Below are 26,546 nucleotides of genomic sequence, written 5' to 3'. Positions count from 1 at the left end.
CTTCCACCTTCCAAGCTTCTTCACTGGCTGCTTGTGGCAAAAGGAGTGGTATTCAAGGCACACTGTATGTGTCCTCATTCGCTTGTGTGAAAAGACCCTCTCTTCATCCGGCAGGATAAATAATCTTATTTCCTGAGTGCACTCTAAACTGCTAAGCTCATCTGATCATAGTCATAATAATTAGGAGAGCATGCCAAGGTAGAAGGTCCTTCCCATATATGTTGGAATTGTCTCTCTCTAACTGTTCGAGCTGAGGCTAATTATTATAATTTTCAGAAAAAATATCAGCCAGACTCTCCTCTGTCTTTTCAGTGCAATTCCTCAGCACCGGGATGCCCTAGAAAAGTAGTAGTGGGCTCTTCAAGACCGAAATATTAATAGTGCACAAAGTGTACCTGTGGCATAAAAGTTGAGTGGTGCATACAGGCATCACTAAATGATTGCAACTCCCACATGAATAACTTAAAAGCATGTTTTCAGGCATGCGATGGCAGCCTGAATTGCTTTAATCCAGGCTGCAGTAAGTCCATATCGAAGTAAGCCTTTTTGATGTGATGAAAACTCACTTCTAACCCCTGGTACTGCCTGGAAGCCCACAGGAACTCAGTGCCTGATATGTAGAAGTGGGTTATGTCCATGGACTAACAATTGTACCTATTAGAGCATTTTTTAAATATTCTTTAAAAATCTTGGGCCAGATGTAAGTAAGTTTTTTTGCGGATCCAAATGGGTTTGAGACCGGTTTGCGACCGCAAAAAACGTGTGGCCCATGTACAAATCCTGTTTTGTGAGTCGCAAATCAATTTGCGACTTGCAAAATAGGATTAGCGATTCGCTATTAGGAAGGGTCGTTCCAAGGGTGTCCCTTCCTAATAGCGACTCCTGAAGCTATGTATGACCGTTTTGCGACCGCAATTGCAAAACAGTCGCAGTTTACCACCCTTCACAGAAGGGTAGTAAACCAGTTGCATATGGGAAGGGGTCCCCAGAGGACCTCGTCCCCTTTGTGAGTGGTTCTCAAAATATTTTTAAGGGCAAGCAGTGGTTCCAGGGACCCCTGCCTGCCCTTAAAATTTTAATTACATTTTTTTTTTATGCATCACGTTTTCCTTTAAGGAAAATGGGCTGCATTTAAAAAAAGACTGCTTTATTTAAAAGCAGTCCTCTGGCTGATTTCAGGGGTCTCCTACTAGAACTACCCCCACCACAACCTGCTGAAGTTGAAATCATATTGGGATATATCACAGGACAATAATGTTGTTACACAGGTTTATGACATACATGTAAGGACTTGATGGGTATGACCGATGGTTTGTTATGCGGTACAGGACACAGTTGTTTGTAATGTTAGGGGCTGTCGTTTACAGACCCGAATTGTTTATTTAATTGTTTTATAAATGCTATATAGAAGTCACCTGCATGGAAACTATTATGCTGATTGACTAATACTTTTGCTCCTTTGTAACATATTTGATTACTTTCTCTGATGACTCAATAAAAAAGAGTTTTGAAAAAAACATAGCAGTCCCAGACATGGTGGTCTGCTGACCCCAGCAGGCCACCATCCCTGGGAGTGACAGCCATTCCCAAAGGGGTCACAAATTATGACAGCCTCATTAATACCCCATTGGGAATCAAAAACAGTGTTTCGGACACTGTTGTGCATCCCAATTTGCAATTCGCAAATGCAACACAATTTGCGACTCGCAAAATTGGTGGGTCGTACATCTGGCCCCTTATTTTTTAATTTCTTTGTTCAGTTTTGGTCTTATTCTAATTATTAAATTCTTCTTTTCGCAGTATTGGTTAGAACTTTTACTAGTTAGTTTCTTAGCTTTAGTGTTGGTTAGGTGCTACTGAAATACTATATTGAGTTTTCTCTGAGAAAAAAGTAAGCTTCTTTGTGCCATAGCTGAGAGTAGTAAGCTTAGGGATTCTCATTGAAACTGTATTTTGCAGAACAAGTCACTTGAGTACCACTTTGGTGGGAACTTTGTCCTAAAGCACTAGTCCTGTCTCCTTCAAAACAACTAACTAACGCAGTCTGTCAGACTCTTCGGAATGAGGAACTGGGTTTCCCACTTGAATGTTATTATCTGAAACACAGTTAAACATTTCTTATACTTAATCCAAATGTTATTAGATACACTTCTAGTTCATAACAAATTTAACAGTAAGCCACTTAATTGAACGAAACAAAAACATGGTTCATACACTCTTGCAGCCACAATTGTCATTCGTTGTTTTTCATATATCTTTCCTTCTTTTTTTCAGTATGTGGTACTGATGTAGGAAGTGGTGTATTAAGTGTTTTTATATACTAGATTTTCACCATTCATGTTTGAAAGGTGGGTGTAGTTCTCCTTCATGATGGCTACGGTTAAGTTTAAGATTATGGATCTGTTTCACAGATTAAACATTAAATTGATTTAGGGGTAGGGGAATATTCACTGTAACAAATGTATTAGGCGGTGTTTCTCAGAATCTGCATCTAGAGCCGGGTGGATGCGCCTACTGAACCATATAGACTTGTTTGATCACTTGTAACCTAGCAAGGGACAACTTGGTAACGTATGTGATCTACAAAACGACTCCTCTGATATAGGCTTTTTAAACATCTGTTCCTTTAGAAACGCTATGTCTTGGAAGAAGCAGAATTGCTGGACACTCGAGTCAGTGCCCTGGAAGAAGATATGGATGATGTAGAGTCCAGCGAGGAGGAGGAGGAAGAAGAGGAGAAGGTTGGTGATTTTGCCTGGATCATCTCTCTGAATAGTGGTTAGCCAAGATGTCTTTCATTAAGTAAATTCTCCAACAAGGCACAAGTAGGATTGTGTGACTCCGGTTCTCGAAAGGGAGTAACCGTAACTGGAGTCACACTAAATTCATTCAGAGAAAAGCAAATGCTTTTTAGGCTGAATGTTGATCTATCTTTCAACCTGTTTGCAGGCACATGGTTATTTTAACCCCAAAAAATTATAAGACACCATTTTAGCCTTGTGTATTCAAATTTACTTTCCCTGCTTCTAGTTTTATTGCATAGCCATAAACCAGGGAATCGTTTGCCCACATTCTCATGTCTGTATGCAAGACATTCAGAATGAATTTTAAGTTACCTAGTGATTTATGGCAACCTTTCAGTGCAAGAAGTAAGGACATTGTTAAAAAAGTTTAATGCCTCTGTTATCAGTGTTAAAAAGTTAAATGCCTATGTTCTTTGACAAAAGCATAGTTGTACTGGACCACAGAAACTGAATATGAAGTTTTTGTTTGAAGAAGAGCCTCCCACCATTTCTGTTGGCGTGTTGTGATAAAATATTTCTACATGTGGCTTGTTTTCTTATCACTTACACCAGTCCCCTTCTATTTTTATTTAAAGACCATTATTTTATTTAAAGACCATTATGATGCAATAATCGCAGTTTCCTGTTCATTTGGGCAACTTTTTCCAGACTAACCCAAAATATTTTATTCAATTTCCCTATTTTAGTCAACTTTCAGTAGAAACGATCTATTTTTCATGACGATCTATGCATCACACAACTCTTGCTGTCACCTGGCAAACTGCTAGTATGCCTTTTGCCCAGGAAATAAAATGGAAACAAAAGTTGTGATCTGTGGTTCTTCAATTGGAAATCGTCTGACTCCTCACAAGTGATACATGCGTGCTGTCTGTCTGATCCAAGTTTCTTAAACCAAATGCTAACAGCTGTGGTGATCAAGGTATTAAAATCTGTCACGCCAAGCAAAACGCTACATTGAACTATGGCTGTTTTTGTAATCTTTTAAAGTGTCTTGAAAACTGATGCTCATACGTTGACCTGAAGCTGTATTTTTTCTGTATAATACTAGTTATTTAAGCATATAAATTGCAGCTGTTTTAGTGACAAGTCATTGTTTAAATATAGGCTTAATTAATCTCAATGATTTTCAGCTGGACAGAGCGCCAACGCCGGATTATCACCGACGAAGCTACAGAGATCTGGACAGACCACGTCGATCTCCGTCACCTCGCTACAGGAGGAGCCGGAGCAGGTCACCAAGGAGGTAATGGTCTAAATTAGTGCTCATCTTTAGTTCACACAATATCTTCTCATATTTGGGTTCTGGGATCCCTCACCTGGCATTCAAAATCAGTATTACAAAAAATACAAGAGGCGTGCTTAAAGCACATAAAGTTTCAAACTTAGCACTGACCCAAACAGCCCATGTTTTTTACTGCAATATTATTTCGACATTATTTATGGGACACCATTAAAATGGAAACTCTTGTCACTATACATTTTGAGCAGCAATTATAAGGAATAGACTTTCCATTATTAAAATAGTTTTAATTCTAATTGGAGCATTTTGCATCAAGTTTCAGGCTTCTAGTTCTGATTCAAGTTTGCCATTTTGAATTATCTCACTCGATGAGAAGTTCGGGTCTAAACAATCTTCTGTTTGTTTGTACTACATGTCTCAATGGAATTTGAAAGACGTATGCATTATTTTGAGTCAAGAGCGATATTTCTCGTCTTACTGAGGTGGATTATAGAAACAAAACACTCCAACAATTCCCAGTTTGCACAGGACCAAAAATGCTAAGCGTGAAGATACGAGATGTTGTCTAGTGGCTTAGTTGCTCACTTTAAAATGTTGTGATTTGTTCTATTAGATCAGAAAATCTTCTGTTTTGGGCAAAATGGTTTTGCAGCATAGGTAATGCCAGGCATAGCATCTGGTGTAGATTCCAATACTGTGTTTTCCTGTAATACATAGTTTGGCCTGATAATTCATAGTGTTTTTATTTTAAAACTGTTTAATGGTTATTGTAGGTGTGTTGAAAAATATGCCTTTTCTCAAATCTCAAGATGATATTCAAAGAAGTCCTGGAAATATAGTAGAGAAGTTACAAGGTCCTGCATTGGATGATGATGCACAGAAGAGGGGTGGCCGTGATTAAAGAAACTAAGCATAAGCGCAAGAAAGTGTTTCTTTTGCCAGATTTGTGGCCAGAAACATTCCACAGACGTAAATATCAACAGTCCTAGAGGAAATGCCTTGTTGAGAATAGTTTTCTGGCATCCGACTATGAGCCAGCAAAAAGGAATCCGGAATCGTTGCAAAACATATGTTAGCTCAAGTGGAATCTCCTCATTTATTTCCATACTTAATGAACCTCTTCATGGTTAATGCAAAGAGTGATATCTCAGCAGAGTTTATTTGAAAATGAGTCCACAATGGATGTTCTTATAGCGAAACCTCAGTAAACATCAAAAGAATATCATTGTGTCTATGTAAATTGCCAGCAAGGTTTCAGGCAGAGAATGTCATTGGTGTACCATGTCAAAATTTGTCTGACCTTTGTGCAGAAGTGCCTGTACTAGAATATGGGGCCATTGGCCCTCAAACTGATACTTGATTAGTAGTGTTGGGGATTGGGAGTGGCGGCAAGGGGAGGTTGTATAAGAATCTGGAAAAAAACAAGCTCTTGCCAAAGGTTGTCAGCCCACAACCAGCTGGAGGCTGAACAATCTGGTCAGTTACAAACTGGTTCTCAGTCATCTCTCCTGAGAAAGCATTCCAGGGTCTGATTCTTAACAATCCTTGTCCCATCACTCTACTGCTGTAGCATATGGGTGGCACCAGTTTAACACTAAACTTAGTTATTTACTACTTTACATAGTGGCATCAATTTTAGCAAATGGTCATTTAGCAAAATCTTCTTGCAGTTTTTTAGAACTGCATAGTGACTTTCCTATTTTATCAATAAAAAATATATAAGTTCCAGAAAAAAATTGAAAAGTAGAATCTCTGGGTCTTACCTTGAGAATGGTCTACTTACTTGCTGTTCATCACCTCCCTGTGTCATTTCCAGCAACCATGCTTGCTAACCACTGCTGCTTCCTCTGAGCCTCTTCATACTGAAAATAAAACCAGCATTGGCATAGACAATAGGTCTCGCTTTTGGGACCTTCTAAGTATTTTCTGATGGAGAGAGAGAGAGTCATTTTTTTAGACCCCCCTCTTCTTTCTCTCCCTCTCCCTCTCTCTCTCTTGCTCCCTCTCCCATTCCCTCTTCCCGCCCCTCCTTCCCTCACTCTCTTGCTCTCTTCCTTCCCTCTCTCTCTTTCTTTCTCTCCCTCTCCCTTCCACCCCTCTCTCTCTCTCTTTCTCCCCCTCCTTCTTACCGCCCCACTCTCCACCCTCTCTCGCCCCTTCCTTCTCTCTCTCCCCTTCCTTCTCTCTCTCTTGCTCCCTCTCCCTTCCCTCATCCCTCCCTCTATCTCTCGGCCCTTCCTTCTCTTTCTCCCCCTTCCCTCCCTCTCCTCCCTCCCCCCTTCCTTCTCTCTATCGCCCTCTTGTTACAAATGTCACAAAAAGATGTTAATATTTCACTTCTGTTCTTGGATTTTCATCACAATAAAATGCACTGAACATAATCTTCCCAAAAGTTGAAGCTATTGCCATTATAAATTACAATAACTTTTATTTAAGTATTAATTATTAAAAAAAATAAAAGCCATTGTTATTTGTAATTTTAATACATCTAAGTCATGTAAATACAACACATATTGCATTACAAATGCTATAGGTGTCACGTTTGCAAAAGTTAAAACTATTGGCATTGTAAATGACAAAGCTATTAATTTCGCAATTTTCAAAACCAAAACATAAATCAAAAATGTGTCATTACAATACCAATAACTCAAACTTTCCTAATGCGAGACTTATTGCATTGCAAATGCTTGTTTGTTTTAGGAAGTGTTTAGTAGGCTTTTCTCTCTATAATAAATACATTGCAATGAACTTGAGAGCCTGAGTGTTTGAAATCCATAATCTGATCTGTGTATTTTCTTTCACAGGCGAAGCAGATCCCCGAAAAGAAGAAGGTAAATGTAAATGTAAATGTGTGTATATTTGTAAAGCGCACTGCTGCCCCATCTCGGGGCATCCTGGCGCTGTATACCGCTATGGAACCCATCCTGGCTTTCCCTGTGAGATGCCCCCTCCAGGGCACCCCCAAGGTGAAGCCAGGCATCCCAGCGCTGTTGGGGCCGTTGTGGAGATTAAGCAAGCTATTGCCCAGAGTTGCAGAGTGGGACCCATGATTAGATTAGGCACCGAGGCGAGAATTATTGAGTCCGCGGATATTGAGCCCAAGACCCTGCCACGTCGGGAATTGAACCCTGGTCCCGGACCTGACCTCTGCTTCAGGGTCTGCCGCTTCTAACCAGTGAGCCACACTTCTCCTGTTACAGGTTACAGGTTAAACTTTTCTTTTAATCAGGTTGGTGAGCTAGCAACTAAGAAATAAATGAAATAATCAAGGTATATCCAAAGACATCCATCAAGTCTGAAGTGAAATGTGGCATTTGTTTAGTGCTAATCATTTGTACTAATGATTTTTGGTGGTCTTTTAAAATGAAGCAGACCTGTAGTCTGAGTTTAATTTCACTCCTGTAGACCCACTACCATAAAAACAAACAATGTTGCCCCATAGATATACCAGCGTTGCTCCAAGTGATATTTTTTAGGTCTCGACTATTCTATCCCGCACGGATAAATAGACGAGAGTAATGTAGTTGAAACAAACTCTCTGACGAAGCAGATTCCATGCGGATTTCTCACAATGCATGTTAACTCTTGAAGCGTGACGCTTCTCCAGCGCGCGCTTGGCCTCGCACACCACCATCAAGGGCTTCTGCTCCCCCCTCACTCGCACCCCATCCCCATATGCTCCTTTACTCCCTCCCACTCGTTGGCTCCCCCCCACCAGGCTCTTGAAGCGCGACGCTTCACCAGCGCTTTCCTCCCACTCGCTCACTCCCCTTCTCCCCCCACCGACTTGTTTTTCGTGTTCTCTTTCCCCTTCAGGCCCCCGTACTCACGGCACCTCCAGCAGCCTTCTCCCTCCGTCTACTCTACAGCCGTCTCCAGCAGAACACCCCCTCCTTCCTCGCGAACGCTTTTTTTTCCGCACCTCCAGCAGCCTTCTCCCTTCATCTACCCTACAGCCGTCTTCAGCAGAACAGCCCCTCCTTCCTCACGAGCGCTTTTTTTTTCTCGCACCTCCAGCAGTCTTCTCCCTCCTTTGTCAGGCTTTTCCTCTGCCATCATGTCTTTAGCAGCGGTAATCTAGCTTCCTTCGGAGTAGAGCCAGCAGCAGCTCTTGTTTTTTTTTCCTTTGGGTGAGGGCTTGTTCTCCTTACATCGCGTGCGTGCGTGCACACCACTCGCAGCTGCCATACTGCCAGACTTCCAACGCTTGAGGGGAGCCTATGTCGAAATGGGTTTCCAGGCACAGTGCAGCTAATGGCTGTATTTCCTTTTGATTTAATTTTTATTTTTAGTCGACCACCTCGGAGCATCAAAATATGTGCTCTCATGCTGTGCTTTCACTTTCGGGCCGCGAAATAAAAGAGCAATTTAACTGGCTAAAGCAGAAGCAATTGAGAAGGTCTCTCAAAAACAGTCTGGCCCGGCGCTGCACATTCAAGAATGCATGGCTGACTGAGAAAACAGGATGGCCCGTAAATGGGGAGATTCCACCTTCAGATTAGACAGGGTTGTAAATACTTGCGAGCACCTGGGGCTCCCGGCAATCACAGCATCACTCAACGACACAGCACCACTAAATGCCACAGCCATCACTCAACGCCTACAGCCATCACTCAACGCCTACAGCCATCACTCAACGCCTACAGCCATCACTCAACGCCTACAGCCATCACTCAACGCCTACAGCCATCACTCAACGCCTACAGCCATCACTCAACGCCTACAGCCATCACTCAACGCCTACAGCCATCACTCAACGCCTACAGCCATCACTCAACGCCTACAGCCATCACTCAACGCCTACAGCCATCACTCAACGCCTACAGCCATCACTCAACGCCTACAGCCATCACTCAACGCCTACAGCCATCACTCAACGCCTACAGCCATCACTCAACGCCTACAGCCATCACTCAACGCCTACAGCCATCACTCAACGCCTACAGCCATCACTCAACGCCTACAGCCATCACTCAACGCCTACAGCCATCACTCAACGCCTACAGCCATCACTCAACGCCACAGCCATCACTCAACGCCACAGCCATCACTCAACGCCACAGCCATCACTCAACGCCACAGCCATCACTCAACGCCACAGCCATCACTCAACGCCACAGCCATCACTCCTTTTACTTGACTCTCCAGTAGCTTTTAGTAAAGTTCTGACTTCCTGGAGGAATTCACAGAACCAACTCAAAATACAAAGCTGTCTCGCTGTTAAAACCGACTCCTTATTGCTACAGTGATGTTTTTACATACACAAATAATCTATCATAGACCTCCCACTACCATTAAATTCTTGAGTCCATCCACGAAATAATTTGTTTTATTTGTATAAATCACACCTTGCTTCAACTGAGTGTTGCGCACCTATAACCAGGATCACTGGAATTATGTGGCAAGATTTAGGTGGAACGGTACACTAAATTATGCAACATAAAAAGGCAAATGATGCAACATCATGCAGCATATTTTATGATAATATTACTTCATAATGTTGTCACTTTTTTTTTTACATTTTAACACTCTCTGGGCTAAGGTTTCACCTCATTAGTACCAGTTTAACGTCGAACTACAATAATCCCAAACAGAAATATCAAGTCAACCGTTGCAAAGGGGCATCTATGGCGCAGCAGCATATGTTACTGTTATTTATTTATTTATTTTATTTATTCAAAGTTTTATATAGCGCGAACAAGATCCTTACAGATATCAGAGCGCTTCACAAAGACAGGGTTGGGGCAGTAGGAATGAAACAGAGATAATGGGAGCAGTATAATAGTCACTAACATGGTAGGATAATAATAACATACATAAAACGTATCAATATACAATCAGGTAAACAAGTAATATAAGACGGCACAAGTCATTGAACCCACTACAGAGGTGTTCAGGTACACCTTGGGTGTGTGGATGGCTTATACCAGTGTTTTAGTATAGAGAGAACATTGAGTGGGGGCATCGGGAGAGTGAATCAGTAGACCAACGTGTATCATATATTGGTCGGTAGTAAGAGAGTAGCGTAGTAGTGTCCCCATCAAGTAGAAGTATAGTGCCAAAGGACAAGGTGAACAGTGATACAAAGCAATGCAGAGTCTCTGATTCAGTACCTATAAGGTTCAGGAGATCTTGGCCAGTAGGATGGTTTTCACCTCTTTCTTGAAGAGTGCAGCGGAGGAGATAAGCCTGGTTTCAGGAGGGAGCGCATTCCAGATCCTGGGTGCCATTCCTGAGAAGGAGCGCTTGTATGTTTTCTCTTTCCGGAATCTACGAGGTTTCAGGAGTAGATTTTTTGTTCTTCTATTTGATCTCGAACCTCCTGATATAGACAACTTTTGAGCGAGGTAGTTGGGTGCATTGTGGTGCACGGCCGCGTGTGTCATAACTGCAATTTTTAGCTGTATTCTGGCTTCAAAAGGTAGCCATTTTAGAGATTTTAAGTCTGGGGATATATGCGAATGTTTTCTTGAGCCAGTAATGAGTCTCGCGGCAGCGTTCAGGGAGGCTCTTAAGGGTGCTGTTGTGGATAGCGGGAGTCCGCTGAGGGCCACAATTCCGTAGTCTATTCGAGGGATGACTAAAGCTTGTACAGCAGTTTTGAAGTCTTCGGCAGGGAGGAAGGGTTTAATTTTCCTCAGTGTGTTGATTTGGAAATTAGCTGCTTTTGTGGCTTTGCTAACGTGCTGCTGCATGTTGAGCTTGGCGTCGAGTGTGATGCCTAAGGATTTCGCCGAATCCACGATGGTAGGTTGGACATTGAGTGCTGTTAGGTTATTGAGCCAGGTTTGGGTGGTGGAAATTTTCGCCGGGGGTGAGATGAGTAGGAACTCAGTTTTCAGAGCATTTAGTTTGAGGTGATTATCAGCCAGCCAAGATTGAGTGTTAATAAGCGTGGAGTTCAGATGTTTGATGTCTTCCGGGGATTGTAGCTTTAGGTAACGTTGTGTGTCGTCGGCGTACATATGGAATTGGACATTGGAAGCTTGGAGCAAGGTGGGGAGCGGTTCCATGACGAGGTTGAACAGTGTGGGGGAGAGGGAGGATCCTTGTGGAACACCTAGATCTGCAGGCACAGGTGTAGATAGCACATTGTCGATCTTGAACTTCTGAGACCGGTTGTGAAGGAAGGACGAAAACCATTTGAGAACAGTTCCCGAAAGACCCATTCTAGTGCTTAGCAGCTCCAGCAAGTTCTCATGTTTGACCGTGTCAAAAGCTGATGAGAGGTCAAGAAGGATGAGGAGACAGGACTCATTGCGATCAAGAATTTGGAGGGCGTCATCAATTATGTGTGTCATAGCTGTTTCAGTGCTATGTTTCGCTCGGAAGCCTGATTGATGAGGGTTGAGGAGGTCAAATTGGTCAATGTGTTTTGTTAGTTGGAGTTGGACACATTTCTCCAGCAGTTTGGCCAGGGTGGGGATATTGGTGATGGGCCGGTAATTGTTTAGGTCAGACGAATCAGCTGTAGGTTTCTTGAGTATATGCGTGACTTGCCCCACCTTGAGTGAGTCTGGAATGAGGCCTTGTTGCAGGGAGCTGTTGATGATTTTGGTCCAGAGAGGGAGGAGCAAGGGGATGAAGTCTTTTACAGCATTAGCAGGTAGAGGGTCTGTGAGGTGATTAGAGGGCTTCAAGGTGCAGAGCAGTTTGTGTACTGCTTCTTCCGAGTAGGTATCGAAGTACAGCCAAGATGCCTTGTTTTTAGGTTGAGTGTTAGCCATTCTGGTGTGGTTGGGGAATCGGCTTACATCCATGATGAGGTCATTTCTTATGTTGTCAGTCTTTAGCTTAAAGAAAGCAGAGAAGGCTTCACAGTGTGGGGTGTCGCTTGTTGTGCTGTTTGATTGTAAGGGTTGTGTCTTTGTTTGGGTCTTTATTAGTTCGAACAGCTTTCTTGGCCTGTTTTTTGCTTGGTCCAACTGGCGGCTAAAGAAGTCTGACTTTGTGCGCTTTATTTTCTTGAAGTAGGCATTTCTCTTGTTCTTAAGCCTTTTGAGGTGCAGTGCTGAAGGGTCCGATCTCCAGGTGCGCTCTGCCATTCGCATAGTACGCCTGTCGTCATTGAGTCTGTCATCATACCAGGGGTTAGAAATTTTGGTGGAGACTCTCTTCAGTTTCAGTGGGGCGACTTCATTGACTATTGTATTCATTGAGTCAAGGTAGTGGTCGGTCAGTGATTGAACATCCGAGGCACCTGAAGGGGGAAGGAGGAGATTGCCGATGTGGGGAGGAAGGGTAGAGGGGTTAAGATTCTTCATGTCCCTTTTCCATCTTTTGGATTTGATTGGTTGAGCCGGGTTAGGTTTAACTTTCTCATTGATAAAGAAGGTGATAATGTGGTGATCTGACCAGTCGCAGGGTTGGATCGCCTCCAGTTGTGTAGAGTTCTCTTTGGCAATGATGAGATCGAGTATCGAGCCTTTGTCGTGTGTTGGTCTATCGCATATTTGGGTGAGGTCAAGCGCATTAAGGAAAGTTTTGAGACTATTCACCACTGTGTCTTTCTGATCGTTCCAGTGGAGATTGAAGTCACCTAGGTAGACTTGGGTGGTCTGCCGACCGGCATTGGAAGTGATCATGTCCATGAGTTGTTGGGTGAATATGAGATTGTCACCAGGCGGGTGATAGATGAGATGTAGAGCACAGACTTGTTTGCCCTCGCTGGTGATGTCGAGGCAGAGGAGTTCACAGGAGGAAAGGGAGGGGGAGGTGACTTTAGTGACGGAGAGGTTGCTCCTAAAAATGCATGCAATTCCCCCGCCCGTCTTGCCAGGAGACCTGTCCAGCCTAATGATGTGATAATTGGGGGGGACTAGTATGTCCATAATCTGGGTAGAGGCTTCAGTAAGCCACGTTTCCGTTAGAATGGCTAGGTCCAGATCCATAGATGAGACGAGATCAGTGATGTCGGAGGAGTGTCTCTGGGCCGATCTGCAGTTGAGTAGGATGCATTTGAGTTTGGGAGAGAGAAGGGTGGTCGAGCTTTCTAGTGTGAGGGGAACTTTTCTGAGGTTGTTGGGGACGGAACCTCTGTTGTTGAGTGTTGGGAGCCTCACAGGGTTTGTAAGAATTGTGGCTATGGGGATGTGTGTGTTGGATATGTGTTTTACCGGACCTGGGCCATAAGAGTGTAGGAGAGAGCATAGGTCGCGGTCCGACAATGGGTTGAGGACACGACGGGGGCGGTGGGAGTTATTGCGAACGGGGATAGTCGGCCAGCGCGGGTGTCGTTGGGGGCGAGGGCATGTAGGGAGGGTGCGTCGTTTGTGGGGTAGAGGGATGGTGGGAGGTAGACTGGGCTGTGAGGAGAGAAGGTCTTTGATTGCGTGGACATCTTTTTTGATTTGTAGAATATCCTCTTTGACTTGTTGGAGGGTGGATAAAGTCAGGTCAGGAGGTGCGTTGGGGATGGGGTTGGTGGTGAGAGCCATTGGTGAATGGTTGAGTAGTGCGCTGGAAAGCGGGCAGGGTATCGAGGGGGGGGGGGATATACTAGCGTTGTTGGAAGGTTCTGCTGTGCTAATGAGTGGGATGGCATTCAAAGTGTGGGCGTGTTTGTGGGCGAGGGGTGTGGGTGAAGTAGGTGAAGTAGGCGTTGGGTGGGAGGCATAGGTAGTGACGTCAGTGGGAGACGGTGCCGGAGAGTAGAAGAGTGAGTGAAGGCTAAAGACAGTGGGGGAGACAGGAGGGTAGTGAGGGCTGAGAATAGGAGGTGGGGGAGAGGGGAATGCTAAGGAAAGGGAGGCGGTATGTTCTGTATCTTTAGTTGGGAGGGTGAGAGTGTCGTGGGTGGGAGTGGGGAGGGAGCTGGGGAGGGAGAGGTGTCCGCCGTGAGGGGGATGGGATGGGGGGGTGGATAAACTCCGAACGGTGGTGTGTTCAGATGGTGGCGTGTTGTGGGTGAGAGTTGTTGTGTCAGGTGTGAGAGACTCGTTGGTGGGAGTGGGGAGGGAGCTGGGGAGGGAGAGGGGTCTGCCGTGGGGGGGTTGGGAGGGGGGGGTGGATAAGCTCCGAGAGGTGGTGTGTTCAGATGGTGGCGTGTTGTGGGTGGGAGTTGTTATGTCAGGGGGGAGAGGGATGGAGGGGGTATGAGTTGGGGATAAGAGTGGTCATGTAAGAGGGGCGGCTAGTATATGAGGTGGAGAGATTTGTGACTGTCCTTGGGGGGTGTGGGGCTTTAACAGCAGGTGGGCCATTTACCGGGGGGCTGGGGGTAGGGGTGTTGATGGTGGGGGCTGCGACGTCAGGGGTGATAGTGCTGGTGGAGTTCTGGGTGGGGGTCCGCAGCTTGGAAAGGTGCTCTTTGAACTTGGGGAACAGGTTGTCTAGTAGTTCCAGGTTCTTGTCAGTGGATTGAATTAGGACAATCCCGTTATTGTAGATGGTAATGGTAGTCCTGCCAGGGAAGAGGTGGGAAGGTGTGATAGAGAGAGTTAGGCCATGAGTTGTTTTCCTGGTGGTGGAGACGGTGAGTAGGGATAGGAACGCTTTTCTCCATTGGGCTCTGCGTGAGGTGTGGGAGATGATATCAGTATTCAGGGCTCCATTGCCCGGTGAGAAGTAGGTGTCGGCAAAGGGTGTTTCAGGGTGCGACCTCAGGAAGTTATGTTTAAAACGTTTAGTGGCTTTTTTGGTGAGTGTGGAAGGGTAGTTAATTCTAAAAGTGTGCTTGCCGTTAAGCTCCATTTTAGACAGGCTGTGATGTTGGGTGTAGGAGATAGGACGACAATAAAAACTGTCAGCCACTAGTTACAAGGCATGGAATGACACTAGTGGGTGACCAAAAGTATGAGAGGTAGAAGTCAGTGCAATCCAAGAACAAACAGTGTGTAGATGCAGCTTACCTAATGTATCCTATATGCGAGGTAGCAGTCAGCTTACACCATGTACAAAATATGAGCGGTAGAACCGGTTAGGTGGAATCAAATTTACCCATCAGAATGTACGAGGTAACAGCAGTGTAGTCTAGGTGTAGAAAGTGGCTGGGTGCAGCTTACATGACTGAGCGAAGTGAATGAGGTAGTAATAATCAGTGCAACATCGTGAAGTAGCTTACATCGGAAGAACCAGCAAATAAATGAGGTAGCGAACAGTGAATGATAGGGATAAAGGCGAGGTAGGTGCAGCTTACCGCATATACAGTATAAAGATAGGGCTAAATTACTAATGAATTGCTGAATCCAATATATGTACAAACAAATTAATGCAGTAACAAATAAGACCCTCGAATATGAGGTAGCAATCAGTGCACTGTCGGTGAGTAAAAGCGAAGATGGGTGTATATTACATAAGATGTAGGATACCAATAGTAAGATAATACTGCAGTAAAAGGCAGATACTTAAGCACATCAAGAGCACCATATATAAAGTGTAAAATACAATAGTAATAAAATACCGCAATAAAAGGCAGACACATAAGAACACAAAGATTTAAATACAGAGCTATGTGGAGTCTTTGGTATCAATAGTAAGTAGTAGTCAGAAGGACTAGTCCATGATGGCCGCCAAAGAGAGCAAGAGTAGTTTAAAAATGGCCACCAAGTAGGGAGGATGAAGTCATTAGTCCTCTTTTAGTTGTTACTGTTTTGATAGCAGGGCAGAGCAGTTTCACATTCAATTCCGGCTGGCTCAGGGTCCTGCATACCAAGGGGAGTCTTATCTCAGATTTGTTATCTAAAAAGGAGCTGCTGATGGGCCTCGTGTGTTCAGGCGGGGATTGAATGTTCAGTTTATGGCCCCGGCCATTTTGAAGAAGAGAGGTTTTTTACAGAATGAGTCAATAAGAAAATCGAGTGGAGCAAAATAAGTAGCTAATCCAGCAAAAAGTATTGGGGAACAGTAAATACCTTAATCAGCCTTCACTTTAGCATGCGAGCTGTAAACCCAGCCGCCGGGGCAAATACGACCTTTTTGCCAGCTTTTGCATATCCCGGTTGCAGTGGTGCCCAGATCGACAGGCTCACCTTCGAGCCGAAGGGGCCGTCTCTGCTCCCGAGTATTGCATCTGTGCAGCATATCCCATGGGGAAACGTGAGCGCGCACATGGTCGAGCAGTTCACGGTAGACCATTCCCAGGGCAAATCTTCCTCCTTGCCTGGCTCGCCCCCAGAAGCTGGATGTTCGGTGTGTTCGGGGTGTGAGGAAGAGCCGTGTCAGACCCCTCAGTCCTCTCCCCCACTCCTAGAACGATGGCGGCTGCAGGCGGAGGACGAGCTGCCCTTCACCCGGCCGGGCGGGACGCGCCGATCACAGCCCGCGGAGATCAGCCAGGCGGGGGAGCCCAGACTCGCCCGCTCTCCGTCAGTCCGCCCCGACCCTCGCCTCGGGGGAGCCCAGACTCGCCCGCTCTCCGTCAGTCCGCCCCGACCCTCGCCACCTTCGGCTCCACGTCCATCGGGCGCTCACCTCCCCAGGTGTCGTCACAGTGAGGCGCAGGGGATAGACCAGCCAAGCAAGCAGAGCAAGCCGCCAGGCGCGGAGCCCAGCGGACGAGACAGGGTGTCCAGCTCCCAGCAGGACAATGGAGGTCCCAGCAGCAGTCACCGGCGGACAGCACCCATCCGCAGCGTCGCACTCCAGGCACCAGCGACGGTCCAGGTCCACTTCAGCGACGTCCCTCCGGCAATCACCGGCCTCCAGGCAGCAGGCATCCGCAAGTTGGTCGGGGAGCCCACAGTCCGCGGGGGAAGGCGGAAGTGTCTCGGTCCCAGTCCTTAGTCAGAACTGGGATCCTCAGCAGGCAACGTCCAGCAGGTAAGGAAATCCAGTTACTTTATGACATCCTGTTACTTGTCAATCCAGTTACTTTATCGTATCTCCAGATGGTGCAGCTCAGAGCTAAAGGGGATAAAAAGCCAGAAAACTGGATCCCCAGCACAGGAGCTCTTACAGGGAGCTCCTATCCGGCGGCCATTTTATTAACTTTCGATCTGTTTGAGCTACTCATTTTCTTTGTTAAAACCTGCAGCTTGTGCAGCAAATGATGGATTATGCAACAAATGCAACATATCTATAATTGTGGGGGAAATGTCACGCCAGCAGAATTGCATAATTCCAATGGCCCTGTTTAAGACCATAATTCTGTCTCCTAACTTAGCATCTAGTCTTGTGCCAGTCCCTCCAACATGCCCAGAAGTTAATTTCCTAAAAATATATATTTTTCTATAATCCCCCATATTTCACTAGCACAACTCAACATATTTGCTGCCTTGATGGGAATAACCTGTGAAACGGTGTTGAGCAAGTTCCCTCGTACCATTGACTTTTTTCAAGCCGCAAGATAGATTTAACACACAGATACTGTGGACTACCTATAAAGTAATTGAAGTCCAACACTAATGGCAAATTATACAATTTATGCAGTGCTAACAATGAATGGCCAGGCAGGATGCCTTTCTTAATACTTGCAATGCAAATTACTGTGCATTCTGTTGTTAAGCATCTCTTGTGTCCTATATGACGGTCACAATATAAATGCATAGTGTTAAGTGTTGACAAGGGCATAGCCAGTCGTTGCAAGATGGCAGATGGGCTTTAGGACTGCTTTGCTGGAGACTCACAATCCAGTAATGCCGCCACCACCATCTGCGCCTTCAGGGGTCTATTTGTAGTGGCTCGGGATGGGTAGAGATGGCAGCGCCGATTGGATTGAACGGTCGGTCCATCAACGGATCCCATGCCTGTATTTCGGCTACTGACTGTGGGCCTCTAAGGACCTGCAGAGCCCACAACGTGGCCGGTTGCTGAAGCGGAGTGTCCCCACACTGCTACACGCCCAGCGGGGTAGCTTGGATATCGGTGGCTGTGCCTGTGTGACTCCAGCCCCTAGGAGACTGGTGGAGGAGGTGCCTGGTGCATACCTATACCCACGTGACTGCCGCGACAGAACACCGCAGCAGGAGCCTGGACTGGAGTACGGGAGCCTGGGTGGCCTTTTGGCAAGAAGGAAGACTTCTTGAATCGTGCAGTGAGTTGAGGTGGAGGTCAGTGGTCCAAACAGTGACCTCCCAACCTGTGCTTAATCTATCCTGTGGCTGCCTCCTGTACTGTGGCTGAGGGTTGGGCTTGGAACAGGCATGGGACCCGTGCGGACACAGGCCTGGATTGCAGGAGGCTACCAGCCTCCCCCCTGTTGCTTCCCCCTACCGTCTCCTCTGCATTTGGAGCTTGATTGAGACTGTGGCCTGATTGTGTGAGGAGGCACGCTGGTAAGCCCTGTGCAGGCATGTTGGATGGGCTTCAGATGGCCAGATTGGTTGCCCATGTTGTGATCTTCCTGAGTTACTACTGGAGCCTGGAACGTGGTCATGCCGTAATATCCCTGCCTTTGACTGCCTTGGCAACCCTACGTGGTGGTGGTTTCTTCTTCTGCTTCTTCTTCTACTGCTTCTTCTGCTTCTGCTTCTGCTTCTGCTTCTGCTTCTTCTGCTGCTTCTGCTTCTTCTGCTGCTTCTGCTGCTTCTGCTGCTTCTGCTGCTTCTGCTTCTTCTGCTTCTTCTGCTTCTTCTGCTTCTTCTTCGCGCTCCCCAGATCGTCTGTACTGGGCCAGGCTGCTTGCTGGTGGAATTGTCAACAAGGGACTGAGGGGAGACGTAAAGGCCTTGAACTGGATGAGATAGTTGCTGGTATAGCGTATACCTTTGAAGATATGTGTACTAGGTTGGATGCGGTAGCGATTGAACTGGGGCTAGTACGTGAAGTGTGCTCCATTAAAACAAAAGTGCAGGAATTGGAGGTCCAGGCAGAGGATTCCTAGTTGGGCTCCTGTCCCAGCAACCTCTGCATTGTGGGCATCACGGAGGTAACCAAGGGTTCTGACCCTGTGCAATTCTTCTAGACCTGGATCTCACAGAAGGTGGAGCTGGCCGGCTGTCCGCTCACTTCTTAATAGAGCAGCATGCCCACTGGGTCCCAGCACGGCGGCCTCTAGTGGGGGCCCCTCTTGTAGTAGCCTGTATAATGAATTACAGAGACAAAGACATGATGTTGCAAATTGCTAGAGAGCATGCGCTACTCCAGTATGACATCGCAAGGATGTTTATTGTCCCAGAATACACCATAACTGTGCAATGTCGCAGAGTCTCTTTCTTGGGGTTAATCAAAAGCTCAGACAGCTTACCTTCTGCTACTCGCTGCTTTTCCCAGCCAAGATGAAAGTTATGGTTAGGCGCAAGAGTTCTTTATTTCACAGAACCCTGGAATGCATGGGACTGGGTGGAGCAGCGGAACTACAAACCTACCACGCCACCTTTGCCTGCGCCTAGGCGGCAACTGCTAGAGGTGTCGACCTTGAAACCGGGGAACCGGGTTCAAGTCTCGACAGCGACGCTCAACATCCTGTGATTCTGGGCAAATCACTTAATCTCCCTGTGCCTCATAAAATTAATGTGACGCAACTGGTGCTCATGTAAAGCGTGCCAAAATTGACTCATTCCTCACATAGCGGAAATCAAGGGACCCGTCGGAGCAGAGCTTCACGGGGGCCATACCCCAGAACAGCCAAGGAGGAACTGGCTCAGGCTCTGACAGATGCGGCTAATCTGTGGCTGATCACCGTCAATTGATTTCTCGGAGTGCGGTTCCTCCACTGAAACTTGGTTAACCGAATCTTCGTCACCTATCATGGACATCCTAGTTCCACCCAACTACCACATCATTAGACTTGACAGGTCCAGCAAGACAGGCGGGGGAATCGCATGTATTTATAGGAGCAACCTCTCAGTTACTAGAGTCACCTCCCCCTCACTCACCTCCTGCGAATACATCTGCCTCGATGTCATCAGCGAGAGCAAACCTGTATGCTCTCTACACATCATCTACCACCCACCTGGGGACAACCTCCTCTTCACTCAACAACTCATGGACACAATCTCAACCTTTTCCGGACGGCAAAACACTCAAATTTTCCTTGGTGACTTCAATCTCCATTGGAACGATCACAATGACGCAGTGGTAAATAGTCTCAAAAACTACCTCAATGCTCTTGACCTCACCCAAATATGCAACAGCCCGACCCACTATAAAGGCTCTATCCTCGACCTTATCATCTCCAAAGAGAACTCTACCCGGCTTGGGTCAATCCAACCCTGTGACTGGTCAGACCACCACATTATCACATTCTTCATCAATGAAAAAGTTAAACTTAACCTGGTTCAAACCACTAAATCCAGGGTTTGGAAAAGGGACCTGAAGAAACTCAACCCAAATTCTTTACCTTCCCACAGCTGTAATCTCCTCCTTCCCCCTACCTGCACTCTTGACGTTCAATCTTTGACCGACCACTACCTCAACTCTATGACCTCAATAATCAATGAGGCCGCCCCTTTGCAATTGAAAAGAGTCTCCACTAAGAACTCCAACCCATGGTACGATGGTCGACTCAATGAAGATAGACGAGCCATGCGTATGGCAGAGCGCACCTGGAGATCAACACCTTCGGCACTGCACCTTGAAACTCTGAAGAAAAAAAGAAACGCCTACTTCAGGAAAATCAAGATCACAAAATCAGACTTCTTCAGCCTCCAGCTCGACCAAGCAAAAAACCGGCCAAGAAAACTATTTGAACTCCTCAAAACACAATCCAAGGAACAACCCCAACACTCACATAGCACAATAGGCGATATACCATCCTGTGAAGACTCCTCTGCTTTCTTTAATCTAAAGACTGACAACATAAGGAGCGACCTCCGCAATGACGTAAACCTTTACTCCAACCCCCACATCATAACACCCACTGTACCAAAGAACAATGCTGCATGGTCATCCTTTGACACCTACTCGGAAAAAACAATTGTCAAACTGCTCAGTACACTGAAACCCTCTAATCACCTCACAGACCCCCTTCCTGCTAACGCATTAAAGGACTTCATCCCATTACTCCTCCCACTCTGGACCAAAATTATTAACAGTTCTCTTCAACAAGGACTCATCCCCGACTCCCTCAAAATTGGACAAGTTACACCTATACTCAAGAAACCAACAGCTGACCCCCACTGACCTAAACAATTACCGTCCTATTACCCACATTCCCACCCTTGCAAAACTGTTGGAAAAATGCGTACAACTCCAATTGACAAAACACATTGATCAATTTGACCTCCTCAACCTTCATCAATCAGGCTTCCGAGCAGGGCACAGTACTGAAACTGCTATGACACACATAATTGATGATGCGCTCCAAATCTTAGAACAAAAAGATACCTGCCTCCTCATCCTTCTTGACCTCTCCTCAGCATTTGACACTGTCAAACACGAGAACTTACTTGAGCTGTTACACACCAGAATGGGTCTATCTGGGACTGTTCTCAAATGGTTCACCTCCTTTCTGCATAACAGGTCTCAGAAATTCAAAAGCAACAACTTGATGTCCCCACCAGTGCCTGTAACATTAGGCGTCCCACAAGGATCTTCTCTATCCCCAACATTGGTCAATCTGGTCATGGAACCTCTCGCCACCTTGTTACAAGCATCTAATGTACACTTTCACATGTACGCCGACGACACCCAACTATATCTCAAAGTACAATCCCCCAAAGACATCAAACTTCTGAACTCAACGCTCAATCATGGCTTGCCGATAATCACCTCAAACTCAATGCTCTGAAAACTGAGTTCCTTCTGATCTCACCTCCCTCGAAAATCTCCACCACACAAACTTGGCTTAAGCACCTAACTGCACTCAATGTCCAACCTACATTCGTGGAATCAGCGAAATCCCTAGGCATTACACTTGACGCCAACCTCAACATGCAGCAGCATATCAGCAAGGCAACTAAGGGAGCAAACTTCCAAATCAATACCCTGAGGAAACTTAAACCCTTCCTACCAGCCAAGGACTTCCAAACTGCTGTACAAGCCCTAGTCATTCTTCGCATAGACTACGGTAGCGTCGCCCTTTGTGGACTCCCTCTATCTACAACTGCACCCCTGAGAGCCTCTTTGAACGCTGCAGCAAGACTCCTCACCGGATCAAAAAAACACTCACATATTACCCCTGACCTAAAATCCTTGAACTGGCTACCTCTTGAAGCCAGAATACATCTGAAAATTGCCTGCATGACGCACAGAGCTGTACACAACAGCTCACCCAGCTACCTCACTCAGAAGCTGACAATATCTGGTGGCACAAGAACCACTAGAAGCACAAAGAATCTTCTTCTGAAACCTCATAGATTCCGAAGGAAAAAACATATAAACGCTCCTTTTCAGGAATGGCACCCAGGATCTGGAACTCACTCCCTTCAGAAACCAGATTTATCTCCTCCACTACATTCTTTAAGAAAGAAGTAAAAGCTATCCTCATGACTAAATTCACCTGAACTTGTATGTTGGATCTATTTGAGACTCTGCACCTATCTGCACTATTGTTCTGTCTGATTGTCGATTTGTATCATTGGTTTTTGTTGATTTTTATGTCCCCCCATGTACCTACCCTATATTGCTACTCATCTTGTACATACAATTACTCTTTGCTCAAAAGTCTGTTAATCACCCCCTTGTTTCTATACCCCCTGTTTTTTGTAAAGCGCTCTGATATCTGCAAAGACCTTGTCCGCGCTATATAAAACTTTCAAAATAAATAAATAAAAATAAAATCTGATCTGGAATCTTCACGCTCTACTAGCAGTGTGGCCTCTGCTGTATTACTGGATGTGGCACAGCAGACAGCGGAGGAGATGATGTGATGTCGCAGAAACCTCCCACTTGCAAGCATACAACTGGAGGACCTACCAGGGTCCTGATCTTGATTCTTTCTGATATAGATTGGGAAGCAGTGTGTCTCCCATAGGTACCAGTACTGTTTATCCCCTACAGCCTGACTCAAAGCAAAGGTACTACGGCCACACTGGCTGCCCCCTTGCCTACCTCCTGGGCGATTACTGTGTTTATGCTTGCACAATTGGGAACATCCCTACTATGGGACCCAATGTTTGTTTGAGTGACCACGTGTTCAGGGTTTGCACTAGGTGAGGAGCTGTGGGTTCTGTGACCAGCTGGACTAGTTCCATAGCGGTCGCTCCTCCACGCTCCCCACCTCGACCCCCTGGCTGACTGCTCCACTCCTCCTGCTGAACCTGCTCGCATTGCCCACTGCCTGCCCCAGTGATTGCTCCTGACTCCCATTACCTGCCTCTGATATCGCGCTACAACATCGCCTGCATTTCAGAAGCGCTTTGAAGCTTAAATAGCGCCTGGTATCGTTTGCTTGTATTTTCACTGATTGCATTTTGTGCTGCATTGCTTTGTTTATTTCCATCTTCATTGTGGTGGTGTTTCGTTTCATTTACCTCCCGTCCATTTTGATTGTTTGGTCACTCGTGGACCGTGTCTCCTCCCCGCTCCCCGCCTCCCAGCTGCCCCTCCCACCCATTGGTAGAGTTGCACGATCCTCCCTACACGCCTCTGTGACCAGCTGGACTAGTTCCATAGCGGTCGCTCCTCCACGCTCCCCACCTCGACCCCCCGGCTGACTGCTCCACTCCTCCTGCTGAACCTGCTCGCATTGCCCACTGCCTGCCCCAGTGATTGCTCCTGACTCCCATTACCTGCCTCTGATATCGCGCTACAACATCGCCTGCATTTCAGAAGCGCTTTGAAGCTTAAATAGCGCCTGGTATCGTTTGCTTGTATTTTCACTGATTGCATTTCGTGCTGCATTGCTTTGTTTATTTCCATCTTCATTGTGGTGGTGTTTCGTTTTATTTACCTCCCGTCCATTTTGATTGTTTGGTCACTCGTGGACCGTGTCTCCTCCCCGCTCCCCGCCTCCCAGCTGCCCCTCCCACCCACTGGTAGAGTTGCTCGATCCTCCCTACACGCCTCTGTGACCAGCTGGACTAGTTCCATAGCGGTCGCTCCTCCACGCTCCCCACCTCGACCCCCTGGCTGACTGCTCCACTCCTCCTGCTGAACCTGCTCGCATTGCCCACTGCCTGCCCCAGTGATTGCTCCTGACTCCCATTACCTGCCTCTGATATCGCGCTACAACATCGCCTGCATTTCAGAAGCGCTTTGAAGCTTAAATAGCGCCTGGTATCGTTTGCTTGTATTTTCACTGATTGCATTTTGTGCTGCATTGCTTTGTTTATTTCCATCTTCATTGTGGTGGTGTTTCGTTTCATTTACCTCCCGTCCATTTTGATTGTTTGGTCACTCGTGGACCGTGTCTCCTCCCCGCTCCCCGCCTCCCAGCTGCCCCTCCCACCCACTGGTAGAGTTGCTCGATCCTCCCTACACGCCTCTGTGACCAGCTGGACTAGTTCAATAGCGGTCGCTCCTCCACGCTCCCCACCTCGACCCCCTGGCTGACTGCTCCACTCGTCCTGCTGAACCTGCTCGCATTGCCCACTGCCTGCCCCAGTGATTGCTCCTGACTCCCATTACCTGCCTCTGATATCGCGCTACAACATCGCCTGCATTTCAGAAGCGCTTTGAAGCTTAAATAGTGCCTGGTATCGTTTGCTTGTATTTTCACTGATTGCATTTTGTGCTGCATTGCTTTGTTTATTTCCATCTTCATTGTGGTGGTGTTTCGTTTCATTTACCTCCCGTCCATTTTGATTGTTTGGACACTCGTGGACCGTGTCTCCTCCCCGGTCCCCGCCTCCCAGCTGCCCCTCCCACCCACTGCTAAAGTTGCTCGATCCTCCCTACACGCCTCTGTGACCAGCTGGACTAGTTCCATAGCGGTCGCTTCTCCACGCTCCCCACCTCGACCCCCTGGCTGACTGCTCCACTCCTCCTGCTGAACCTGCTCGCATTGCCCACTGCCTGCACCAGTGATTGCTCCTGACTCCCATTACCTGCCTCTGATATCGCGCTACAACATCGCCTGCATTTCAGAAGCGCTTTGAAGCTTAAATAGTGCCTGGTATCGTTTGCTTGTATTTTCACTGATTGCATTTTGTGCTGCATTGCTTTGTTTATTTCCATCTTCATTGTGGTGGTGTTTCGTTTCATTTACCTCCCGTCCATTTTGATTGTTTGGTCACTCGTGGACCGTGTCTCCTCCCCGCTCCCCGCCTCCCAGCTGCCCCTCCCACCCACTGGTAGAGTTGCTCGATCCTCCCTACACGCCTCTGTGACCAGCTGGACTAGTTCCATAGCGGTCGCTTCTCCACGCTCCCCACCTCGACCCCCTGGCTGACTGCTCCACTCCTCCTGCTGAACCTGCTCGCATTGCCCACTGCCTGCCCCAGTGATTGCTCCTGACTCCCATTACCTGCCTCTGATATCGCGCTACAACATCGCCTGCATTTCAGAAGCGCTTTGAAGCTTAAATAGCGCCTGGTATCGTTTGCTTGTATTTTCACTGATTGCATTTTGTGCTGCATTGCTTTGTTTATTTCCATCTTCATTGTGGTGGTGTTTCGTTTCATTTACCTCCCGTCCATTTTGATTGTTTGGTCACTCGTGGACCGTGTCTCCTCCCCGCTCCCCGCCTCCCAGCTGCCCCTCCCACGCTCCGCCCCCCTCCACTCCTCATTTAAGACAGATGGATTTACGCGCAGCGGCCGCGCCGAAGGTGCGCCAAAGGTAAGCCCATCTGCGCCCGTCCGCGCCAAGCCCGCGCCAGACCCCCTGGCCCCCGTACCACCAACCCCACCCGCATTACGTACGACGCCTCCAACCTCTTAGCCCTTAACCCCGGCCGACTCCCCAGCTGCGCCCAAGCCGCTCCTGGACACACCCATGGACCCTTCACATGCATCTCCTGCAAGTATGACGGCACCAAGACCAACTCCTCATCCACGAACACCAAACAGAGATCTGACCCCAACCACCTAAAATGCATCCTGCTCAACACCCGATCGGTCCACAGACACGCCATCGACCTTTGGAATCTACTAGACACCATCTCTCCGGACGTCGCCTTCCTAACAGAAACATGGATGAACGCATCCTTAGCCCCAGACATCACCATTGCCATCCCGGAAGGCTACAAGATCATCCGTAAGGACCGCATAAAACAAACAGGAGGAGGCATCGCAATCGTCCATAAGAATTCCATCCGCATCTCAACCAACTCAGACGCCAACCTCGCTATCGCCGAACACCTTCACTTCCAGATCCACACCGACCCCAAGACCACACTCCGAGGCACCCTCCTCTACAGGCCACCAGGACCCCGTGCACAATTCAGTGAAGACATCACTGACTTTATCACCCCACACGCCCTCCCCTCCGAGGACTACATACTACTGGGAGACCTCAATTTTCACCTGGAAAAGAGCAACGACAGCAACGCCACCACCCTTCTAGACAATCTGGCCAACCTCGGACTCAAACAACTTGTTAACACCCCCACTCACTACGCAGGCCACACACTCGACCCCATCTTCACCTCCAGCAAACATATCTCCTTCAGTCACACCACAGTTCTCCACTGGATGGACCACAGCTGTGTTCACTTTGTCTACAAAAAGACCACAACCCACAACCTTCCTCAACCCACTTTGCGAAGAAACTGGAACAATATCACCATCGACCAGATCTCC

General features: G+C 47.0%; 1 protein-coding gene across 1 annotated transcript in view; it reads left to right on the top strand.

The window, feature by feature from the left end:
* Window positions 1-26,546, top strand: part of PRPF38A (pre-mRNA processing factor 38A) — a 117,815-nt gene that overhangs the window by 52,563 nt on the left and 38,706 nt on the right. Inside the window, exons 5-7 of the mRNA XM_078670607.1 lie at window positions 2,631-2,741; window positions 3,935-4,047; window positions 6,849-6,875. Of these exons, the coding sequence (XP_078526733.1) occupies window positions 2,631-2,741; window positions 3,935-4,047; window positions 6,849-6,875 (251 nt within the window). The remainder of the gene's footprint in view (window positions 1-2,630; window positions 2,742-3,934; window positions 4,048-6,848; window positions 6,876-26,546) is intronic.

The sequence above is a fragment of the Lissotriton helveticus genome, chromosome 1_2 (assembly GCF_964261635.1).
Source record: "Lissotriton helveticus chromosome 1_2, aLisHel1.1, whole genome shotgun sequence".
NCBI lineage: Eukaryota > Metazoa > Chordata > Amphibia > Caudata > Salamandridae > Lissotriton > Lissotriton helveticus.
This window is presented reverse-complemented; position numbering and strand designations above follow the sequence as displayed.